Below are 25566 nucleotides of genomic sequence, written 5' to 3' on the forward strand. Positions count from 1 at the left end.
GATATTATAATGTCATTTACGTAAGTCAGTTAGTTAAAGTTTATCGTCACATCGGCAATATTTCAGCCATATCGTGACGAGCCAAATAATTTATCATACTGAAGATCAATAAAATTCAAGAAAACTGTTAACGTTGAACAGCAAAAATACTAGGGTATCACAGATAAGGTAAAACTAACATGTAATCATGATATTATTGAAGAGGACAAAACGTGCCATGGATCACCAGCAACACAAGGTAGATCACCATACTTGGGTCCATGGGGACTTACAGTACTTTTGTTACCTGCATGCTCTGCGTAAGTGAGGTAAATAAAAAATAAGTAAATAAATTAAATCAAAGTGTATGAGACATATAATTCACAAGGAACTTTACTTTAGATTATAATTTAACTGCTTAATGCATACACACCCGGTATTGCTTTGTATAGCATTTTGAAACCTTTGTAGTTTCGTGATGAATCAGTTTCCAGGCGAACACTCAAGGTGTTTCCACCGCTGTTAAAAACAGGCTTTTGGCTGCCACAGAAAGTGCCGAGGTGGTAAGAACCTATAATAGAACATTATATTATCAACAATGTCAGAAATGTTGATTCTCCGAACTTTGAATACCATCATTTAAAATTGACGAAGACCAACAGCTATGACTCGTGCAAACTTGACGACAGCATGATTTTAATATTAAAGCTTCCATTTGACCATTCCAATACACTAAGAGGTGACATGAAACGTTTGCATTGGGAAACTTGTGAATTAATTTTGGATTTTTACCAGAACGAGTATGTTAATCGAAGAAACGCAAAGTAACAACATCACTATTTGTCGTTCTTGAACAAATTCGACATGACACGCTTCAAGGGAAAATGACAGATGGAGAGGTATTCGAACAACTGATTCGAGCCACGCACCTCCAACACAGGCTCAGGCAAGCAACCCTTACAGTCCGTACCATACATAGCAACAGGCGTGTATTCGCCTCTATAGCATCCGTGCAAGCTGACACCAGAATATCGACATCGACGTCTCAGTTATAGCAGACAACACTTGGGTGGGGAGCAAGTGTAGGACGGTTCTGTACACCGAAAGTTATATGTACTTTTTCACCGAGCTTACAACAGGACCCATGAACGTTACATTAGGCTATGGTTCTAGACGGGAATTCACCGGTGATGGAGAGGAACTTGAATGCTGTGAAGTACTGAGACGAAATTTATCAAATGACCTATTTAGAGCGTTTTCACAACAGAGCAGACCTGCCGTGATTTCATCACAATAACAACACACCATACATTTCTCGAGTTGTAAAGCAGTTTCTCAATAAGAACAATTATTATGTGTTACCCTGATCCGCAAGATCCCCTGAATTGTCACCCACTGAACGCTTCTGGGATTAAATAGTTCAACGTTTACGACGTCATGCGAATCATCTAACAACGCTGCAGAAATGACGCCAAATGCTTCCTCTGGTATTAGATAATCTTCCCCATCACTGTCATCGACGTATTGTGGCTTCAGTTCAGTGAAGATGCCAGGCCAGCATTAATGCACACGTTTGACACACTCGGTGCTGAGCGTGTGATTCCCTCTTGTTTTGAGGCTCATTTCCACGTGCCAAATGCCCTGTTTTTATTGGCTGTTGGTTGTTACAGTACCTTGAAACATTTGTCTTTCACGGTAGTTTAAAGTTGATTTAAACATTATTTATTTCCAATGAAAGGAATCGGATTGGTAAACAAGCATAAGCATATATGAATACCGCTCCGGGATACAATGGAAGGAAGAGTACACATGTCATGATGAATGTACAATTTGAATGATATAAAAATGTTGCAAAAACGAGAAATAACGCCAATTATTGATAAGCAGTATATGTCATATAAATAAGTTATTTTGGATCAAATCTACCTGTTAAATTTATAAAAAAGTGCACTGAAATTACAAATTCTTTGTTTACTGTAGAGGAAGAGTTTTGGTTTCCTAACACAATTGATTTTAGGTCAGACCCTTTAGTATAAAAATGCATAGTTTGACCTATATCGTTGTAAAGACTTATGGCGACACGATGATGTTGGAGATATAAATCTTTCATATTTGAACGCATTAAGGTCACTAAATACAGGTCGGAGACGAGCATGTATGATTTGACAAAATCTGCTACAGACATTTAAGTCAAAATGACTGTAGATGTTAGAATAGTCTAAAAATACATTTTTGAATCTCTACAGGCACAGTGATTCCCTATGTTCGGCTGGTAATGAATTCCATAATTTAACAGTATCTGGAAGAAAGGACCTCGCATAATTTACAGATCTAAAGTTTATAGTCTGAAGATTTAAATCATCACGCCGACAACCAACGACATCTGATACTCTAGGCGGAACAAGGTTACTAAGATAATTTCGCGTAGTGTCATTGACCATTTTGTAAAAGATAGTCATTTTATGAACGTATCTTCTACGACACAACGGGTGACGGTTATCTCCCATTGACAGACACCCATTTGACAGACACCCATTTGACAGACACCCAATTGACAGACACTGAACTAGAAGGTTAATTACGGTAACCACCTACGGGTATAATGGAACAGTCCACTGTCTAGTGAGTAGAGCAGGGTGAGCCTGCAACAGGTTCGTTACTGAGAAGTTGATTGTGGGTAAATAGAACTTTGTTGTGATTAAATGATAAATGATATCTCTTCTCAAAATTGATTTTACTATCAATTACTATTGAATATAAAAACAGGTTTGTCACTGAGAGGTTTGATTGTGTTTATTGATAGAAAAGGCCCCTTCCAATAATAGCTATGTACAACAGAAGTTAACTGAGAAAACGTTTTGTTGGAGAGATATAGACATGTACATATTTGAAAACATTCTGATTTGCAGTATATGAGACACTTGCATTGCCATGTAAGATACGATTAATACCAAGCAGTGTTCTAATTTTAACAATACATTCTAAAGATTGCAACAGTTTATGTCTTTGAGTAGTGAATGAGTGAGTGAGTGAGTTAGAATTTAACGTCACCTCGGCAATATTTCAGCCATATAGGTCTTTGAGTAGTATACAATGGACATAATAATAATGATTGGTTTGAAGAGCGCCTAGTTTCCATCGCAGATGCTCAACGGCACTGCATACATCGTTAAAAACACAGTAAGTGTGAAAAGAGTTCATTCAAGGAAGTAATGAAAAACATTCTCACATCCATGGCCACACTGACATGATGCGTCAAATTTTAAATATTTATTCTAAATAAATCGTTATTAAGTGCACTCGTCATATATCCTAATATTGTGTATTCTGTATTCCATATGAATAATATTTAAGTTCACATTTGTCTTTATTTGATACAACAGTGTCGCAATTTCTAATAGCTAAGCTAATGTTTTCAATATGATGATGCCGACTCCCTTAGACTAGAAGGTTTATGAAAATAAACTGTTTTCATATTGCAGCAATAATAATTCAAATTACTGTCTTTTCGTCCAGCTTTCAAAATAAATAATAAAACTTCAGTTTGTTCCTGAGATTTTATTTGGACTATTCCATTATAATGTGTAGGTAACTATTCCTCACTGTCAGACAGACAGAGAAGTGTATTTCTCAACCAACCAACGGTGGTACATGAGAATATATAAATACATAGGTAAACAAATATATACATGGCAAGTGGCTGGACATGATCATTTGAATATTACTTAGTAAGCGATTTATACAATACAATCAGAAATGACTTTAAGTTCTTTAGATGGTTAGTAGTTTTATTACATAATAATTTCTTTAACATTGAATGTTTTTGGAGATCACAAATATATGTCGCGAGATAGGTATTTCGCTGTTGGAGAAGGCTTTCACATCTAAAGAGATAGTGAAACTCATCCCCAACAACGTTAGCGTTACGCAGCTTACATAATCTTTCCTCTATTTTTCGTCACGATATGGCTGAAATATTGCCGATGTGACGTTAAATATTAACTCACTCACTCTCTCGTTCCTCTATTGGAATAGAATGCCATCGGCCGGTTTCAATAGGTAGGTTTCAATTGGACTATCCACTATAATGTGTAGGTAACAGATAGTAGATAATCTGTTCACTGAACCGAAAATGTTGTTGTTTTAAGGTGTCTGCGAACTGGCTGTCTGCGTAATGGGAGGACACCCGGGTGACACTTAGTTTCTTTGTGAGTGAGTGAGTGAGTATGGTTTAACGCCGCTTTTAGCAATATTCCAGCAATATGACGGCGGGGACACCAGAAATAGGCTTCACACATTGTACCCATGTGGGAAATCGAACCCGGGTCTTCGGCGTGAAGAGCGAACGCTTTAACCACTAGGCTACCCCACCGCCCTAGTTTCTTTGTACATTTTATGATGTACACACACGGTTCTTAGAGCATCAAGATTGAGCTTTTCAAGTATATCTGCTTGTTGTTTAGTACAATTATCCCACATATGACGACAGTAATAAAAAAAACCCTGGTAATATGAACTGTACATGGTTTCTAATGTTTTTTGGTTTAAACGATATTTGAGACTTCTCGAACAATTAGCCTTTGGTGCAACTTTTTTTAGCACAGTCGTTCATGAGCAATCATGCTGATGTATAAGTTTAAATCTTTATGGCTTTGAACGGAATTAATGACATTACCATTCATGGTTAGATTAGGCATTTGAGTTGGCTGCAATTTGACTTTGTCTTATTGGTACTAAAGACCCGTGAAGGTCCGGGTTAGAATGAACCTTCAGTAACCCATGCTTGTCGTAAGAGGCAACTAACGGGATCGGGTGGTCAGGCTCACTGGCTTGGTTGACACATGTCATCGGTTCCCAATTGCACAGATCGATGCCCATGCTGTCGGTCACTGGATTGTCTGGTCCAGACTCGATTACTTACAGACCGCCGCAATATAGCTGGAATATTGCTGAGTGCGGCGTAAAACTAAACTCACTCACTCACTGTTGGTATTAAACGATACATCCCATTTTTCTGCCCATTTGGCAGTTAGCTGTCCATCATCGTTTATATCAATAACATTTACCTCGTGATCATCAATGATCGCACATAAAGAAATACCAGAGGAAATATCAAAGGCGTGTATTATTATTTATACCTTCAACTCTATTTTAAATTTAAAGATTAACACTGATTTTGTTTGTTTGTTTGTGTGTCGCAATACGGAGACCTTTGCAGAGACACTAACAAAAGTATTCGCTTGATTGTCTACGTAGAATGTCGTTGTACAAACACAGAAAATGTATCTCTTAAGTCATCATCATCAGACCGTCTTTTTACATAATAAACAAACATATACACGTCTCTACATACCATATTGACCGTTGTATACAGCGACATAATCGTTGTCACAAGTTTCACGAGATGAGATGTTCTGAAGTACCGAGTCCATGGTGTCCAGTTGAATGGTTTGGTTTTGATGTTCTGTTGTAATAGTCCAGGTACAAGTCTGACTCCTGCAAACAGACCCATTTGTTGTTAATTGCTTAAAAAAGGTTTCATGCAATATTGCCGAATGGTTCGAAATATTCACACATGCAAACGCATGAGTGTGTACAGATGAGCACGCATGACTAAGTTTGAAGTAAAATATTGTGGAAAGCTTAATAATAAATCCAACACATCCTCTCTCTTGATTTATGTAACTTTAAACACTGGGCTACAAATACAAGAAACTCTAGTCCTTCTTTTAACCGATGCAGTAGTTCAGTTACTCACAGGAAGTAGGTGTTTGGATATCCAGGTGAGGTAAATGTCTTGCCGACAGAAGTTGCAACGAGAGGTACACCGCAGCTTCTGGCACCTGGTTGTAATAAGGGTACAATTTGTACCATCCATATCATGTATGAAAGTCAGTCAGGGCACCTTTGTATTTTGAAAGATTCAACTATGTCATGTAAGAATCACGCATGTTGAATTTTGTCACGCCAGCGCAAACGAATCTACGTTATTAAACACGTCATCATTCGTTTTGAATAATGACTGAGAGATCTGCACTGGATGATCATTTTGTCTTTTTGAAGTGGTTCAAATATGTTTTGATGTTTTTACTGATCCCGGATTTTAACCATTTAGGCAACTAAAAACCAATTAGAGACAATTTCATATTATTGACCACATCTACTGTTATCTATTGGTTCATGCCCATATAAGTATCTTGTCAAGGTAGAAATGGAGAAAAACAACCAGGTTGGTGATTTAGAGATTTTGCGGTACATGCAGTAGAGATTATAGACCGACGTTGCAGAGTTAGGGTCATGACTTTACTTACCAGTTTTTTCATAGTATCTAATTAGAAAACCACTTCTGGTTTCACTGCTATCAGTCTTGAACACTGCATGGAAATGCTGGTCTGATTGGATGAGAATATTCCATCTGCTTTCTCCACAGATTCTATGTGAATCGGCTTGACTTTGATCACCTGGGTGGACAAAATGTAAGGAATATATCTGTTGTTCCTGAACTTTGGTCTGTTATAGATAGCGACTGTTACAACCATAAAAATTAATTTATTTGTCCTACCAGTAATCTTGTTTTGAAAATACTTCAGCTTTCTCAAACTTTCAATTAGTTAACCTCTTTGAGTGGCATTTTAGAAGTTGGGAAGTACAATATAGAACAAACTTTATGGATAACAACTTCTTTTTATTTGTGAGTGCGACGTTTCGATACAGATTCTTGTACCGTTGTCAAGCATTATACATAATGTTCTATATTTCAATTAGTTTCCTTCCTTGCTGCACCTCAGTGATCATATTGTTTCCTCAGAAGAAATAACTCCAATAATATGAAAAGCATGATAATATAATCATATTTAAGAAATAGTTAATATATAACAGATGAATGAGTTTTTAATGTGACACAGCTATTTTACCATTATTTATGACGTATATAGTAAGGACATCATATGCACAGGTAGGAGAGCTTTCGATATTGGAATACACCATTTCGAGCACAGTCTTGTAGCCTCTTGTTTCAGGATAGATGTCCCAAAAACAGTTTTCTAAGCTGTAAATTAAAGTTATTTGGAACTAAACAACATGTAAAATTAAACATATAAACTTTATAGTTATATCACATATCAGTTGATCACATTAAGTCTACAGTGCTTACATATCAAGGATAAACAATTGCCATAAGCATTTATCAATAGATATGAACTTTGTGGCTATTTATGAGCATTCATTCTGGTGAACAGATCGTTCATAAAATGAACTGGAATGTCTCTGCATACTCTCTGTAGTTGCCTGGGTAGTAAGGAGATGTGAAAGTCAGCGGTTCCCTCTGAGCACGGAGCGTAACATTGCACGCACCTGCAAAAAGACGTTCACTGTATGACTTGTTTGTATATGGCTACTCGTTATTACCTTGAATCAATAAACAATATATCTTAGGGACAATGAAGTTTTAGAGACAGGTCATTCTTTACTTGATGGATTAACATCTGTTCCTTAGGCAATGAAACTGTTTACATGATATTGAACAGCTTGACTGCATAGTGTATACATGGAAAATATTTCTGCGTATTATTCCATACAAACGGAGATCATGTGTGCAATATTTTCAAACATAGTTGTCTTCATAATAAGGGGCCTCTACATGTCGACTGTTTGCATGGAAACAATATAAACATCCGTCGTAATGGATCTGCTTTCCAAAGGATCCTTGTGGCATAAAATATATCATACAGATGCCAACAGCTGAAGGGATGTTGTAAATCCAGCTAGGGTCCAAGCAGGAAGCAAATGTATTGTATGTCCCCATAGTTTCTAGTATGGTGATCTACCTTCAGTTGTTGGCGATCTATAGCCTGTTTTAATAATGTCTTGTCATTTATAGTTAAAGTATTTTAGATTTAATTACTAGTTTTAAATGTATTTCTGTGATAACCTAGTTGCTTTACTGTCCTTTGCAGACAGGTAAGTATATTTACTAACTTTCTTCTTATTCATCTATATATGTATAACTTTCTTAGTCACGTTATGGCTGAAATACTGCCGATGTAACTCACTCACCCACTATATCATACAGATCTACGTGTCTTATCCAAAGAAAATCAAATGCTAATTTTCACCGTTGTTTGAACTGTCAACCATTTAAAATGACATGTTCATGAATTCTTGAAAATTCTATAAATCTGGGCTAGAACTAACAAATGATTAAAGATGATATTGCTCTACACAAACCCGGGCTAGCCACCGACATTAAAGGCTAAGGATCTATGTATTTCAAACGTATTTCATTGTAAATATCTGAACAGAACAAAGGGTAATATAGATTTGTCTCCTTTCTACTTGGTGATGCTAGTCGGGACATTTGGGGTAAGGGATATTCAGATAGCTCTATTATTACTTCTCTGTTGTGTAGATAGCCATCCTCAACCAGGACCTGTCACCTCAGGTGTAAGTATTGTACATACTAATGTTCGTTGTCGTACTGACAAAGTAGATCTAGTTTGTACAGAACTACGTGATTATGATTATGGGGAGCGATCTAAAGCGCCAGGCAAGTGATCCAGCGAGCTTGAGGGTCGAGCCCACCTATGATCGGGTGTAAAAAACCTTTGCGTCAACTTTGTGTGCAGATTCTGTCAGTGTTGTCACAACCCCTAGTGCACAGTACACAACCCTGTGCTCTTAAAAGAGCCCACGAATCCGTTGGTATATGACCAGATGGTGGCCACATGAATACGTGCAAACACCTAGTACAACAACGTGCAGTAAACTTGGACAAAGTACTGTGATTATGTGTCCCAGTCCACCCAGCTGTGAATGGGTACCTCGTAAGGTTCGGAGAGCCACATTAACTTGGTGCGCCTAAATGGCTGCAAGAGTTGGTTGATCCCCAGCTGCAGGTTGCTGAGATTGAAAAATACGATGTGCCGTTGAAATTGACATAGCGCCTATGAGCAGCTGTGGTGAGTTGGATATTGATGCTATACAAATATCATAAAACACTAATGATAATTATGACGTTATATGTATATCTAAAACGTGGTTACACGACGGCATTTCAAACACTGATATTCACATACCCATTACTAATGACAAACTAGGGTAGGTGGGGTTGCGAGTCCATTGAAGAGTCCGTTTACTGTAAGCATAGATCTGACTGTCACAAGTCTGTCTTCCACATGCACTAGGCTGTTGTGTTTGGGCTTTCGAACCAAACATGGTGTTGGAGTTTTTTAGCGTCCTTGTTTTTCTCAGTTTTTGACAATGTTTCATTTCACTCAAACTCAACGAATATTGAATCAGTTGCTTCACTGCATGTTCTAAAATGTCGTTTAAATTGCCCATTGAGCACACAAAACGTTGCATTTACCAACACATTTAAGTTTATATGTCTATAATATTTGAAGGTGTTCCCATACTTTTTTGTTTGTAGTATATTACGAGTGAGTGAGTGAGTGAGTGAGTTATTATTTAACGTCACATCGGCAATATTTCAGCCATATCGTGACGAGAACACTTGACATAAAAATAGAATATATATATAGATAGTATATTACGAAATCGTCGTATCAGTACGAAATTAAAGTGTTATAGTATTCGTGACATTCTTGAACAACGGAAGTCTTTCACATCTCTTATAAGGGCATCATTCTCTTTGTGTAGCAAAATCAGTAGCATAATTATTTTGAACAATTGTTAAACTCAGAAACTTTTCAAATTAAATTGACTTGGATTTATCTGAGCATGATTCGTATTCGCAGTTACAGGTACAATATGTTGTTTTTTATAAAATAAAACTGCAGTTTGCAATGGTATGCCATCTGAATTACCTTGACATTCTACAACAAAAATATTCCCGACATTAATGAATCTGTTGAAACACTGACCACTTTAATGTTCCCTACCCTCTTCACAGGAAACGTATTTTAACTATAGAGCTCTACCCGTGAAGATCCGGGTTAGTCACATGGGCAATATGTCAGCCATACTGTAACTAAGTTATAAAGTGATAATAAATGGAATTATATTACAAAAACCTGTCGACGAAGGATAGTAACATAAATAGCGAGTGAGTTAATATTTAGGTCAGATCGACAATATTGCAACCATATCATGACGAGAACAATTTAAGAAATATTTAAATCAATAAATTTAAAACTTAAAAACCTGTCATCGAATGACAGTAAAATTACTAGTTTCACAGCTCTTAATTTTTAAAGAAGTACTGCATTATAAAAACATATCACCAGAGACAACAGTTCAATATAAAACAACGGGCTATAGATCACCAGCAACTGAAATTGATCACCATACTAGGGACCATGGTCTTAGGCCTTGGACCACTAACATCAAAAGTATATTCTTTTCCAATTTACTGGCGTATTCAACTAGACTTTATAGTTTTTACTCAGCTGTCAACAACTGTATCCTATGGATGATATTACACACACATACACTTATGCATTTCCCATCAGCAGCTATCTTCACCGACCCCTGCACGTTAACATTACGCAATATTGTGTCCGCCATCTTGTGTAGATAGGCAACACCCCGTTTCTCCAATTTCTAGTTTACGAGTGCGCTATTGAACAAATTGATTGTTACCATATACGATACATTTCCCGGAGCCGTCTCAAATTTAAAGCTCACATGTCTTGTCTGTCTGCCATTAAAAACATCTGTCACCTGTACTAATCGAATGTGTAGTTTCTTATGCTAAATATCGACCCTACAGTAATGCGATTGTCATAGCAATGTAGTTTGACCTAAAGAACAAAATCAATTATTGTTGTAACATGTACGGTTTGTTTTAAGGTTTTTGACAAGTTAACATATAGAATATAAGTCAGAACGAATATATGTCACACTCACCTGAGACCAGCGGTGCATATATCAACACACATATTCCAAAGACACAAGGTATGTTCATAATTGCGTCGTGTCGCCGTCGGGAGCTCTCAAGGAAAACTGCCATTAGTAAATCACCTCACAGTTTAACTGTCAAAATCTGTTAAAACAATTCCTTTGTGTACACCTTATCAGGCAAGTAACAGTCCAATGAATATAACATAAACAGATTGAAACACACTTATACGGATGTGACCTACATCGACCTCTAGGTCGTAGTCAATAACGACACCCCACAAAGCAAACAGCCCTATCAGATAACGAAAATATTTTATGTGGGTCAGCACACACTATGTAAACTTGCATTGAGAAAGGCTTGGTATTATGCCTCATTTTCAGGTTTTCACTATCGTTAAATGCATTTGCTTCCTGGCTTATTTGTATGAGGTTACTGGTACTGAGTTATATGGGGTTTGATATTATAGACAGTATCACAAGGTCGAACACCGGGACGTTTATTGATACGTTATGGAGCAGTGAACACAGGTCCTGTACGAGTGAGTGAGTTAAAATTTAACGTCACATCGGCAATATTGCAGCCATGGGGCCTGTACGAGCCCATTCTCTAACTGCATGGTAATCTTCGCCATAGATACAAAACCATTTCATGAATATTGCTAAATAACAGCACCAGTGCATTATAAAACGTATTAATATTTTGACGGAACCTTGGAGCATGCCTCGTTATTAGGGAGTGGTAAATTATAACAATAATTCCAGCTTATTGTTCTGTACAAACAAGCAAACACACGAATGATGGACGCGATTGGTTTCTTACAACGAGCGTGTGTGTATTAGCTATCAATAAATTGTAATGATAACATATGCCATATGAGCCTAACTTTGTAAACTTTGCGATGCAGCATAAAGTCCTCTAGCAGGAAAATACATACGCGCACATAAATAACACGTGCGTGTATAAACAGTTTGGGGCAATAATTATGAATACTTACACCATGTTCATGATCATAACCTTTATACAAAACATACTCTGACTAACAAAAGTACCAGCCAAGTTTAAACGTGTTTTTAATGAGTTCAACTTTCTTCCATGAATGATTATGATTATCATTATTGGATTCTAATCCAATGCGGAACTCAAGTTACTCAAATAGTTTACAATCTGTGTAAACACGGTTCAACATTGATCTGTCTTGTATGTTGGGTTATTACATACCGATTTCCTACTGAAAGGGGCAACTACGCAAAGTACATCTTGAACAACAACACGAGCAAGAAGAACAAGTAAAAGACTTCACCATATCGTGACACCGAAGGTGGCAGACCTTTTCTGGATGAGTTTCATATTCACGCCACATTTCCCTTCACCGAGAAATTGTGTTTTGTGATTATTGCAGTAGTTACCCAGTTCAGGAGGCCTATATTACAGGTTTAGATGGCACTTTAATCTCTGTGATGTAACGGCATGCATCTTTTTCCCAAAGAGGAGACATCCCGGTCATCGTATTGTGCCTCTGTTAAAGATATCAGGCTATGTGCTCAGGTTTTGCTTTTAAAATGATGCTATCTGTTCTATTCTATTGCGGCACCACTTGAGATCCCTGTCAGATCTGGTCTTTAGCAAGATTGTCACAAGGTGAGACTGACAGATTGTTAAGATCGACTGTTTGATGCATGTGACCGTCACCCACTTGCAAAGATCGATGCTCATTATGTCAATTACTGACTTGTGTGGTCAGGCTTGATAATTCAAAACCCACTGTCATAGAGCTTGAGTATAAGGTGTCAAAAACAAATATTCCTAGTGATGTACGTCAAGATCTTGCTTCAACGCCCTTTAAGTTGGTTTGATTCTAGACATACGAATTGGGTTGAACTGTGTGTGAACTGTGTTGTCAACAAATCGCTTGAGGCTTGCAGTGGTAAACGTTGTATACGGTGATATAGCATATAGAGTGAGGGTTATAAAGGGAACTGTGAACCTGATAGTCAAGGCAGTCATTTGTCAGACCGGTCGCAGTTTCATATTTGCCCATACTTGTATGTAATTATTTTAATGCTAAAATGTTCTTTTATATTTTTGTTATTTCGAGTATGCGCTATTTGTGTAGTATGAAATGAATGAATGAATTTATGTGGAGAAAATTAGTAGTGTGTTTTTAGTTTTATCATTATTCTTTTGTAATTTTTTGCAAAATCATCCTCAGCTCAGGAGAATGAAATGTGAAACATAAATAACTGAACATCTATTTCTTCGTTGCATATTCTATTTTTTCAGAAATTAAATAGAATGTAACTTTTGAGTATGTTTATGCTCGTTTTCTTGTTCTATATTATTTGCATAAAGACGTTTTCCCACGACATTCTGCTAAAAAAGTTTCATTTCCAAACATATTGTTCACAGGTGAAAACTTGATTCAATACGATTCGTTCCCACACAATGATTATGACTTTAATTACTGTTTTGTGGCTTATAGGCAGTTTACAGAAATTTAACAAATCCTTCGCGTCATACAATGTATTATAATTGGTCTTGGCAACAAATCGGCATCAAGTTCATTAAACAGAATTCGTACGTGTTTTCATCTGTTAGCGGGAGTTGTTTCCCTTAGAACATTATTCTCATCGTCATTATTTGAGTGAATGAATAATAGTCCAGGGTGCCGTTCCACTAACCGATCTTACCTTAGATCAATCTTAGCAAGTTACGCCAATTTTACAATCGTCTTAGCTAAAAGTAACACCCGTTCCACTAACCGATCTTAGGCCGATTGTAGCCGGTCCCGATCTTACGATCCGATCCAAGCTTAGATCGAGACTCTTTCGTGCGAGAGATACGGGAATGCGAGGCACGAGTAATCTCCCTTTTGCATAGTCTAGCAAATGATAGAAAGAAGTTTACGAAGTGAATTTAGATTTACGCCTCACTCAGCAATAGTCCAGCTATATGGCGGCGGTCTGTAAATAATCTAGCTAAGATGGATAGCGTTCACTAACATGAGCGTTCATGTTAGTGAACGCTATGTATCTTAGTATAAATAATCGAGTCTGACCAGACAATCCAATGATCAACAGCATGAGCATCGATCTGCGCAAATGGGAACCGAGGACATGTCAACCAAGTCAGCGAGCCTGACCACCCGATCCCGTTAGTGGCTCTTACGACAGGCATGGGTTATTGAAGTTCAATATTCTAACCCGGGCCTTTCATGGGTATTTTCTTCAACCAAGTGTAAACGTGTGGAGAAAACCTAGAGCAAAATATTAGGGTAGTGAGCACCTTGGTTTCAGGTGCAAGTGTGTGTGAACGCTGGGTATCAAGCATAATATAATAATAATAAATGCATATCTATAGTGCGCCTATTCCACATCATTGGGCATGCTCAAAGCGCTGTGTACAGATAATTTACTCGAGAATATTTACAGCCGAGATTATAAGTAATATACAGAGAAAAGGTTTTAAGTCTGGACTTTAAAAATGTCAATTGTGTCAGAGCTTTAATATGTGCCTTAACCTTGTCAATCAGAATAAACAAAGCGTGACGAGGCTATAACGTATGTAGAATCTGTCAGTGGTCTTGAATAACAGGCGGCCTGCCTTTACAATCCCCCACCAAATATGCGCAGTGAAATCAAACATATTTGTATCTTTTTGCTTCAGAACATTGTTCACTTTACGGCTGTCCCTATTCTTAACCAGGACGTTGCAATGTTGTTGTACAAATGTGTCATACCGACACGCTCGGTTGTGTTCCCATGACGACAGTGGTCAGACTGGCCTGACATTTGTAAGGCTTCAGTGTAGTGTTTGTTTACATCACAGAAATATACAAATTCATTTCATGGGGGACTTTAGGGGACGCTCACGGTGAAATGCTCGCTCTTATTTTGCACACAGAATAGGAAAGCCACCATTTTGGTTTCTCTACGATTGATTTTAGCTGTCCTAAGCTGGTCATGAGCAACTTAGACTTTGAATCTGAACTTTACGATTGACTTGGGTAAGATTGGTTAGTGGAACGGTATGCCGATCGTAACGTCACGCTAAGATTGGGATTTTAGGGGTTTACGATTGGCGTAGGGCTAAGATCGGTTAGTGGAACGGCACCCAGGAGGAGAATCTCAAAAGAGGCCTAGAAATAGGATTTCGTAGCCTCCCCAGTACTGATTTTGTTTGACACTATTTTCAGTTAGTATGATGTCTTGGGCTCATGAAAAGGCCTGTAATACTCACAGATTGTGGTAACAGCTTTTTTTACAGGCCATTATATGAGGTGGGGGTCTGCGAGCATTTTCGTCACATTTGGTTTGCTGTCCGACAACACCTAAAAGTTAATCATTAATAGTTTTTTTACTATCAATCTGACCACTTTGACTTCTGTGTACTGCTAAAGGATGTAGAAATTATTTGACATAATTTTTATTTTGAAAAACAAAATCAAAATCGCCACCATTTTGGCCGCCATTTTGTTTTGTCGTGTTTTGCCTTCTCAGCACTTAAATTTACATAAAAATGAACTCCGAATGTTTCCATTTACATCCAAAGTTGTAAGCTTTATTCTCCGCAATATGGTGATTTATTTTGAACGTCAATAACAAATAGTTTACATAATTAGACCAAAATTCACATATTTTACCCATGTGGGGAACCTATTATTAGGATTTACTGATATGACATACAGATAACGAATATACTTGGTGTATGAAATATTAGACATATTGGATATAATTACAAGTCTACATATTTCATCATGACATTGTTTGGTATGGTATTCGAACTGACAGAATTGATTGTAAGGAGATGAATTTCAATATTCTCATGCACAGGCTTTGTTTGGATGGGCGCAGTAGATAAATTATATTTACCTCCTCATTAAAGGGAGTGTCTCTTCTTTGGCGCAACTGTGCATTTCAGCGAGTGTTTTTTCAATACAATACTACACTTGAATGTCTGATCCACAGAATCGTGAAACATGGAGCACAGAGCGAAAAGCTGCATTTTGTGAGAAAATACTCTTGTTTCGGCCTATAGCCGAGACAGAGTCGACAAGATTCATTCATTTACAACACCCAAAGCATGAATTCTGAGCGAAACGAAACATTCTCGCCCATGGTTAAGCGAGTTTAAATTTTGAGATTTCGAAAAAAATGTTTGGATTTTTCATCCTTATCAAATATTCATGACAATTGCATGTTTAATTTGGTCAAATCTCTTATCAGAAAGTGGGCACAGTGCGGAGATTTCTGGACTTTGGGTGTCAAGAATTAAATTGTGAGGTGTTCAATGCAAATGTCAATAATATCACATTGCTTGTCAGTAGTTTTACAATACAATTGTCAATAATATCACATTAATTGTCAATATTATCACTCTGCTTCTCATTGACGGGAGGGGAGGTGCGTAACCTAGTGGCTAAAGCGTCACTTCGACTCGGGTTCGGTTCCTCTCATGGGTACAGTCTTTGAAGCCCTTTTCTGGTGGTACTGATGGAATATTCCTAAAGCGGCGAACAACTAAAGTCACTCAATCACTCCTTCACTGGAGACAGATACTGACTCATTATAGTGCAGTATTGGTCACATAAGTCTACGTGCCCGGGACACATGTGTGCAGAGTACTTTAATCTCCTTGTTCCCGCCCCTAGTAGATTTCTCTCTTTTAAACACATGACGCTGAGCATTTATCTAAATACTTCTACTTTCCCGTGTCTTCTCTGATGCATCTTTCCCATTGAGTTGAGATACCTCAAATTAATATCATCAAAACTTAGGAGATAATCCCTACATTCCATAAAAAAACCACGTCCATCCGTTACTTGTTTCCATGCCTTCTTTACTCGTATGACATTTGTGTGTATATCTTGTATGTTTGACTTATCCATGGAGATGTAGTCATGTTCTATCTGAGGTATTACAACTGACTTATAATATATATTCATGTGTGTTCTGTCATCTTGATGTTTACTGTACATATATGCCATTATGTCTCATGTACCGCCGTGGGTGGTTTCGAGAAATAAATGATGATGATGATGTATCACCCCAAAAGAAACGTCATAATATTGGTAATGACATTCAAGTATCAATGGAATATTTGAACCTATTGTTTTCAATATATACCAGAAGTCAAGTTTGAGGAAAACATGAATCGTGGTCGTATAGCCTGTTTTGCCTAATAAAGTATTGTTTGGGATTGAAGTAAGAAGTGTTTGTGGAAAGGGAAGAGTTCGCACAAACACGTGCATCATGCATGACTTGCAGGCATAAAGCATCATGCATGACTGGCAATCGTTCACTTGTTTTCTGGACACAGCAGCCGTGGCTAGGTTAACGGGTGATCAACGACAACAAGCCATTGGACGTCTAGACGCTGGTCAACGTGCTCGAGTCATTGCTAATGACTTCAATTTCAGCGTACGAACGATAGAACGTCTTAGACAGCGATACAACGCCACCGACAGCACTGATGACCGTCCACGTAGAGGTCAAATCTATGTAACAGCACATTGCATGGACCGTCATATCGTCCATCAACACCTGCAAAACCTGCAAGGGCTACAGAAACACCAGCGACCAGTCAGTGGCCGAACCATTCGGCGACGTTTCCAAACCAGGAACCTGTTTTGTCGACGTCCTGCCAACGTCACCGCCGGGAACGTCTCCAGTGGGGACAACAGCGACAGAACAGACGTGGGGGACAATGGAGAGGGGCTATCTTGTCTAATGGAAGTCGGCACTGCGTCACTGTTTGGGGCATATTGATAGTTATCATCAACCTTGCTAAGTCTTCACATAATATTTTTTTTAGACTCTGCAAGGAATGGGCGTCCAATTCAAGATATAATGCATACATGGTTGGTTGGTTGTGTTGTTTTCTGTTTGTGGGAATTGCCTCCCCTTGACTTTTATTATCATCCTCAAATGTCAGGAAATCGTTATATTGTTAAAATGTACTTATATGATATACAGCTGAATTAGGCTTGTTTGGGACTCATAAACTAGGGATTTACATACTAGAGTATACATCCCAAGCGGCTTGTGAGAGGCTAGATGGTTAAGGATTACGATCCCGTCAAGTACGATTTCACTGCTGGGTGAACAGAGGCATTAATGGATTATAATACGCTCGACAACATGGAGGAATGTTTAATGTGTCCTTCAGTGGAGAGTGACTATCTATTTTGCTAGCTGACTATATTAAAACGTGTAATTGATATTAGTATGTTGAGCAATCGAGACTGAATTAGTATCAATATTCACAGAAAGTTGGAGGATCGATGGTTGTAGTTCCCGGGAATGTAATACGTTCTGTAGTAGTTGTTTCTGGTTGGTTTACCATGACCCTGATGTTAATGCATGGTTTACATGCAGTGGTGAAAATCATGCTTTCTGCTGACTTATATTACTCACACTTTGATAAGGTTCACAATAAAATCACAACTTTACTTAAACGTAGATTTATAATTTGAAATTGTATCCAATTAAATCTGGTTAAATAATAATATGGTTACCCTTCTTTAGACAGACAGCCACTTTAATGTAACCTTATGCACTTGATACATGAGTAACCATATAAATGGTTTTCATGGCACCAATCAACCATTTTGGAAATCATGGAACGAGTCACTGACAAATAAACAACACCTTTCAATAGCAGGTATGGGATCCACAAGATGCAATGACATACTGGAACCTTAGAACCATGCTTACAATAAGCTTAGATATATAAACCAAATTTGACCCCACATAATAGTTTTCTGTTGAATCCACGATTTGATCTTTAGCAAAGTGTGAATAGTATACTTTCGGTACCGGTGTATCTACTCTATTGATCATCTTCGCTCTACACTGGTTATCTTCCATACATATAATAACGTTAGCAGAGTCACATGACCTTTGCCAAGAAACTGGCATGTTGAAGGAAGGAGTGTATAACTCGGAGCACATAATGTCAATAAATCACCGGTCCGAACAGCTACACTAATCTACTTTTTCACAGGGGTATTTCCATATTCCATGATAGTGCTAGTGTCCTTTACACAGAGATTCCCCAATAATTTTACTCCTTATCACCCGTATTCGCGGATTCCATCAAAGTAAATAAAATCAGCAATGTCTTACGATTAACCCGTGAAAGACAGACAAAACACGCATATATGCCAGCGCAATCGTACATATGCACGTGTGTAATATGTAATTACTAATAAAATCACCTGGTAATAATAATAATCATAACATGGATCATTTAAAATGCAAAATAATTTTACTACAAAAAGCAACAAAACAATTTAAAATATACCAAACGACATCCAAGGGGATGTTCTGGGATTTCTTCTTGGAACCACAGTGTAGTATCCATTCTCAATTATCACATGTTTGGGACAATCTATATTGAAAAGCATACAGTCGATGAATGATCTTTCACTTGCAAAGGTGGCATCTGTTTCTTGGATATTCAATGTTCAGCAATTAACATCCTACATATACGGTAGCTCTATTCACAGAAATAAACAAAACCCAAACATTCTAGCAATTAAACCACTGCGTACATGACAACAGGAAGGCATCTTGTCAAGGGTACATTTAAAAGATTCTACGAAAATGGGGGGACATATTGTACAGGGTCATTAAAATCTCAGTATGCAAAAACGTCAAGCAAATCGATTTTTTAAAATTGTCTCTTATGTAGAAGCACCTAATGTTTTTAATATCAACTGATCATAAAAAAATAAAACAACAACAGCAAATTTTCAAAAAATATGGCACGGAATGACCCCTTTCCTCCCCCAAACCGCAAATAAGAAAAATTATACGGAGGAAGACAAACATGTACGTTATGTGAAAATCAACTGGTTCCTGCTGGGTTATCTATCCCTTGATATTCAGTTGCATCGCCTGCGGATGACGTCAGAATAGGCTGTGTGTCAGATAGTGCAACTGCCTGACAATATGGTGGAGGATCATCATTCACGACATCATTGTAAGAAGGAGGCGGTGGAAACATGATCGGCAGAGCAGTAAGAGCAGTTGACGTAGTTTGTGGGTTGCTTGGGACGTTGATGATGGAGATGTTGCCTTCACGTGATCTGTTCCTCTGCTGTTGGTCGTTGGGACTGGATTTCTTTCTGTAACAAAGTCCACAGTAGCAGCAGATTGCAATAGCTAAAACTGTGATACCGCCAAATACACCTCCCAGTATGGCTGCGATGTTCGTGGACGCAGCAGCTGAATAAGAAAACAAAAGAAACGTAAAACAAAATAAAAACAAACAAAAAACCAACAAAAACAAAAGCAAAAATCAAAGAATACATCAACAACAAAAAACAAAATATAAAGCAAGCAAAGAAAAACACTCCCCCCTCCCTAAAAGCAAAAACACACACAATAAACAAAACAAACATAAAACAAATGGAAAAACCCACCGTAAGCAGGCAAATTCAAGGTTTTTATAAATATAAGGAGGTTCTCGTGTACAAAATGGTAACCGTTATGTTTTATACTACAGTTAATATATGCATTAATATCACAATATGACGCTGAGCTATATAGGAATTAACTGCCATTAGATCAACGTCACCCTGAACTGACATAGGTCAAAGGACAATTACCATGAAACGACAATTACACCCTCTACACCATGATTAAATATTCTGGTACGATGGAACAGTGTGTGTCTGAATGCTTTAAGGCTGCTTTGAGCGAGTAACATGCACGCCACTTGCAGCAATATTCCAGCAATATCAAGGTGGGAAAACCAGATGTGGGTTTCACACATTGTGGCGAATCTTCGGCGTGACGAGCGAACGCTTTTACCTCTGGGCTACCCCAGTGCATTCTGAAATGAACGAATAAAACCGAAACACGTACAGTCAGATGTTGGTTCACCGGCTGTAAAGGACAACTTAAATCCCGAGAGGGAAGTCGAACCATCGGAGTGGAATTTAACCTTCATTGTCCGCCCTGTTGTCTGTGTATTTGGTCCAACTCTTCCACACCATCGACCAATCCAGCTTTCAAAACTCGTCACTATTAACAGAATATAGCATGTGAGAAGATTATGATAATTAAAGAAAGCATCAGAAAGCATAATTTTACAAAATGTGTTAGGAGATACATTGCTTTAAAAATGTCTTTAATTTGTTCTTATTTGGAGTTGACATTTAGTCATTCCAAATGATTATTTTACTTCACTATGTGCCTCCATTATAATAACATTAGGTGGAATTCTTAATGCTCGAGAATCCCAGGTGAGCTCGGACAGATCACAATACTTGATTAATCCAAATGATGCTGTTAAGCAAGATCTGTGTCTATTGTGTGCTTCGTCAATGTGGATAACATACCCGCTTAACAACGTGCCAGCTTAAAATTGGAAGGAAAACCCTCCACACAGGTCACTGAGGTTTTCTAATTTGACGAAAAGGACGCAGCTTAAATTCAATTCAGGCAAATGTTTCTTTTACTCATTTCTAGGATAACCATGATTAATCGCAAGTCATTACCGTCATAGATCTGTACATAATCATCGGAACACCCGCTGGAGTACACAATGTTGAAATACACCACTTCAACGTGGATAACATATCCGACAATGGATGTGCTGATTGTCCACTCACAGTCCGCATTGCTAAATAGACATTGAAATAGACATTAGTATTATCCTTGTGTTCCGTATGTACATATGAAAAGAAAAAATCGGTACAGAAGTTGAAACAAATTATAGCATGAACATCGCAGGCATTGGAATTCTCATACATCAAACTGGTCACATGGAGTCATGGTGCTGGGTTAACAGGGTTAACTGACTACAAACTTTCAGTTTCCTCCCTGGTTGGAATTAATATTTACCCTGTTGCACGGCATTCCACAGCATGTATTCCTTCGCCCAGATTGTTGATTAATCTCGTTATTTCTGTCTGATTTAATTCAAGGAAGGGCAACCATATATGGATGAACAACTTCTTTATTAGTATAAAAATTGTTCATTTATATATTGTTATATTTCCTTACTGCTCCGATTAATGCCTCTCAAAGAGGTTGCTTTAATGTATCCGGCTGTTTTTCTCTGAAATGAATTATATGTATGACATATTGTTCCGTCTCAAAGTCAGTTGATTATTTGTGCTTGTCTTTCTGTTCTTTGGGGTATGAATCGGAAAATACGATTTACAAACTGTATGACTAAAGGTATGGAGACAAAGGAAAGGTTCATATTGTTTTTGAAGTGACAGCAACTAATAAGCATGTTGCATATGGAAAACTCGTTGTGGTCTTATCCCCCAGGTTTTAACTCTGTGTTGCTGCGTTTATCCTAAAAAGTGTGCCGTATACTTACTCGGGATAGGACGAGGGGTAATTCGGTGATTCAATATATTTTGTGCCATAGCTTATCGTATCATCATGGCGACACGCTGAAACAAAGAAGGAATATCTGTGATATTAAACAGTTCTGCAACATGCTGAGTTGATGAGTGAGTATGTATTTACGCTGCTTTTATGAATATTCCAGCAACATAACGACGGAGACACCGGAAATGGGCTTCACATGTTGTATCGCATGTGGAGGGTCGAACCCATGTCTTCGGTGTGGAGAGCAAATGCTTTAACAAAAAGGCTACATACCCGCCTCTCTGTGATGATGTTCTAGTATGATAGTATAGTAACCTTTCATAATAAATCCATATTTCAGGTGTAATGTTGAAAATAATTAATGTGTTTTGTTCATATTATATGGACGTAGTTTGATATATTGATGGGTTCATTCTGATTTAAACACATTCATTTCCAATGAAAGGAACCAGATTGGTAAATAAGCATACGCTTATATGAATATCGCTCCAGGATACAGTGTAAGAGTAAACATGTCATGATGAGTGTACAATGTCAATGATATATAAATGTTGCAAAAACGAGAAATAACGACAATCATTAATCAACGGTGTGTCATATAAACAAATTTATTTTTTTCAAATCTGCCTGTTAAATTTATATATGAGTGGACTGAAATTAAAAGTTCTTTGTTTACTGTTGGGGAACAGTTTTTGTTTCCAAACAAAATTGATTTTAGGTCAAATTATGTAGTATAAAAATACATCATTTGACGCATATCTCTGTAAACTGTACATGACAAAAACAACGATCACAGTCTTAATAGTTATGGCCACAAGGGCAAGATAATGCTGAAGATACAAATCTTTCAAAATGACTGTACATATTAAAGCCGTTTAAAATTACATTTTGGAATCTCAATATGCACTTCAATTCACTATGTTCGGCTAGTAATGAATTCCATAATTTAAGAGTACATGTATCTGGAAAATACTCGCATGATTTATAGTTTTACAGTTTAGAATCTGGAGATTTGAATCATCGAGCAGATTAATGACATTTGATACTCCAGGCGGCACAAGGTTACTAAGATAACTTGGCGTACTGTTATTGACCATTTTGTAAAACATAGTCATTTTATGAAGGTATCTTCGACGACACAACGGGTGACACAATAGTTTCTTTGTATAATTTATAATGGCTGGTACCACGAACGGCACCACACACGGTTCTTAAAGCATCAAGATTGAGCTTTTCAAGTATACCTGCTTGCTGTTCAGTACACTTATCCCATATATGACTGCAATATTCAAAAACTGGTAATATGAACTGTTTGTACATGGTTTCTAATGTTTTTCGGTTTAAACGATATTTGAGACAATTCATTGGTGCAACCTTTTTTAGCACAGTCGTTAATGTGTTCATTCCATGAGCAATCATGCTGAAGTATACGACCTAAATGTTTATAGCCTTGAACAGAATGAATTACATTACCAGCTGGTTGTAATTTACGTGTAAAGCGTATTGACTCTGTCTTATTGGTATTAAAAGATACTTGACATTGTTCTGCCCATTCAACAATTCGCAATAAATCATCGTTATATCAATAGCAGCTACGAATTGTTTTTGTCACGATATGGCTGGGATATTGCCGATTCGACGTTTCATATTAACTCACTCAAATATATCATTTATGTAAACAATAAACAAGAGCGACCCCAATACTGAACCCTGGGGTACACCAGCAAAGACAGCTTTATTACCAGATTTAAATCCACTTAAATCCATTAATTACGACAAGTTGTTCTCTATTTTTAAGATAACTCTCAACAATTTTAACAAATTACTCTTTATACCACATCTTTCAATTTATAAATAATACCCTTGTGCCAAACACTGTCGAAACCTTTGCTTACATGACAAAATACTGCTCTAATTTCATTTCCAATATCTACTTTTCCGACAATAAAATCATACAGATACGTTAATTGTTTAACAGTAAAACCTCCTGGCTTGAATCCGGATATGGGATTAGAAACTATGTCGTTATCTCTACAATAATTGAAGACGTGTTTGAAAACGCACTTTTCAAAAACTGTTGCTAGACAACTTGACAGTGCAGCGGGTTTGTAATTGAAACATTAATACTGCCTTTTAATGATTTGGGACATGAAGAATTATCGGCATACGATACAACTTCTTCAATGTTCCTGTCTGGATAACTAAGTTTTGCCTATTTGTTTGATTCGTGAAATAGTCATTCATTATGTTTGCAGTGATATTGTCATTAAGTTGATCATTATTACGTACCAGAGGAAAGTGTTTATTCAGAGAATTGGATGTTTGATTTTGTTTTAAAAAAGTAACACTTAAATTTGTTTTTGCAGTCTGTAGACAATCGAGTCTGAACCAGACACATGTACATGGGGCCAAACTAACATGTCCAGCATCAGCATGAACGTTAACCAAAACCAAATAATGTTTCAGCGGGGTTTCCCAGCATTATCTGAACACAATAATATTCTTCAATTGTTTTGAAAACAATGTTGTGGAAGAAATGTCTTTAAATACGATAGTTCACAAAAAACGAAACGAGTACACATAAATACAAACTTAAGCACCTGCCGTCCGCGCAATCATAATGTATCTCAGAGAAAATCCTTTGTATGTGACAGAACTGTCCGTGCGGAAAGTGATGGTCATGGCATTGCTGGAACTGATGATGTAGCCGGCGACGTCACTACAGTATTTACCCAACCGAGTGGCGTAGGACGTTGAACCTTGAAAAGAATCATGTATTGATAATTGCAAACCAATTAGATTCAAAGAAAATATAAAATATATGGAAGCACATTTGTTAAAGGGAACATTGTACTTACCATCTGTGAAGAGCACATAGTCTTTAGAACAGGATGAATCGTATTCCATAGAAATAGTCTTGACTGCAACCTTTACTTTCCATCCAACAGGTGCAGAGATTGTCCACTCGCAATATACGTTGCTTTGAAGAAAGAAATCAAAAGATTAGCTGACACTGTATGGGGGCGGCAAGTCAATTAACTCACAGAACAACACGCAAAAACCTGCTGCCTGAACACAAGTCCCAGCTGTTCAAAGAGCCTTTTTTCCATACCACTCTAAATCAATGTTTGGCGTGTTCTTTGTGATAATTATTTATAAACCTGAAACACCCTGAAACTATGAATATGGCAAGACTTAATAAACTCCCTTGCAAAAGAAAGTATATGTTTCTATTTTTCAATTTTCAAAATATCTTTATACACAAATGAAAATCTACATACTAGTGATATGTGCCCAAGTGTAGATGGTGATAAATATATAGCCAAAACGCAACCGACATGAGGGTAACGCTACCACTGTAAGAAAGTGGTAAAA

General features: G+C 37.4%; 1 protein-coding gene across 1 annotated transcript in view; it reads right to left on the minus strand.

Moving 5' to 3' along the window:
- LOC124276077 (cubilin-like) overlaps nucleotides 1-25566 on the minus strand; it is a 165742-nt gene that overhangs the window by 52749 nt on the left and 87427 nt on the right. The window contains exon 14 of the mRNA XM_046711733.1: nucleotides 25050-25171. Within this exon, the coding sequence (XP_046567689.1) occupies nucleotides 25050-25171 (122 nt within the window). The remainder of the gene's footprint in view (nucleotides 1-25049; nucleotides 25172-25566) is intronic.

Source organism: Haliotis rubra, unplaced genomic scaffold, assembly GCF_003918875.1.
Source record: "Haliotis rubra isolate DU_JTF1 unplaced genomic scaffold, ASM391887v1 Scf205, whole genome shotgun sequence".
Classification (NCBI taxonomy): Eukaryota; Metazoa; Mollusca; class Gastropoda; order Lepetellida; family Haliotidae; genus Haliotis; species Haliotis rubra.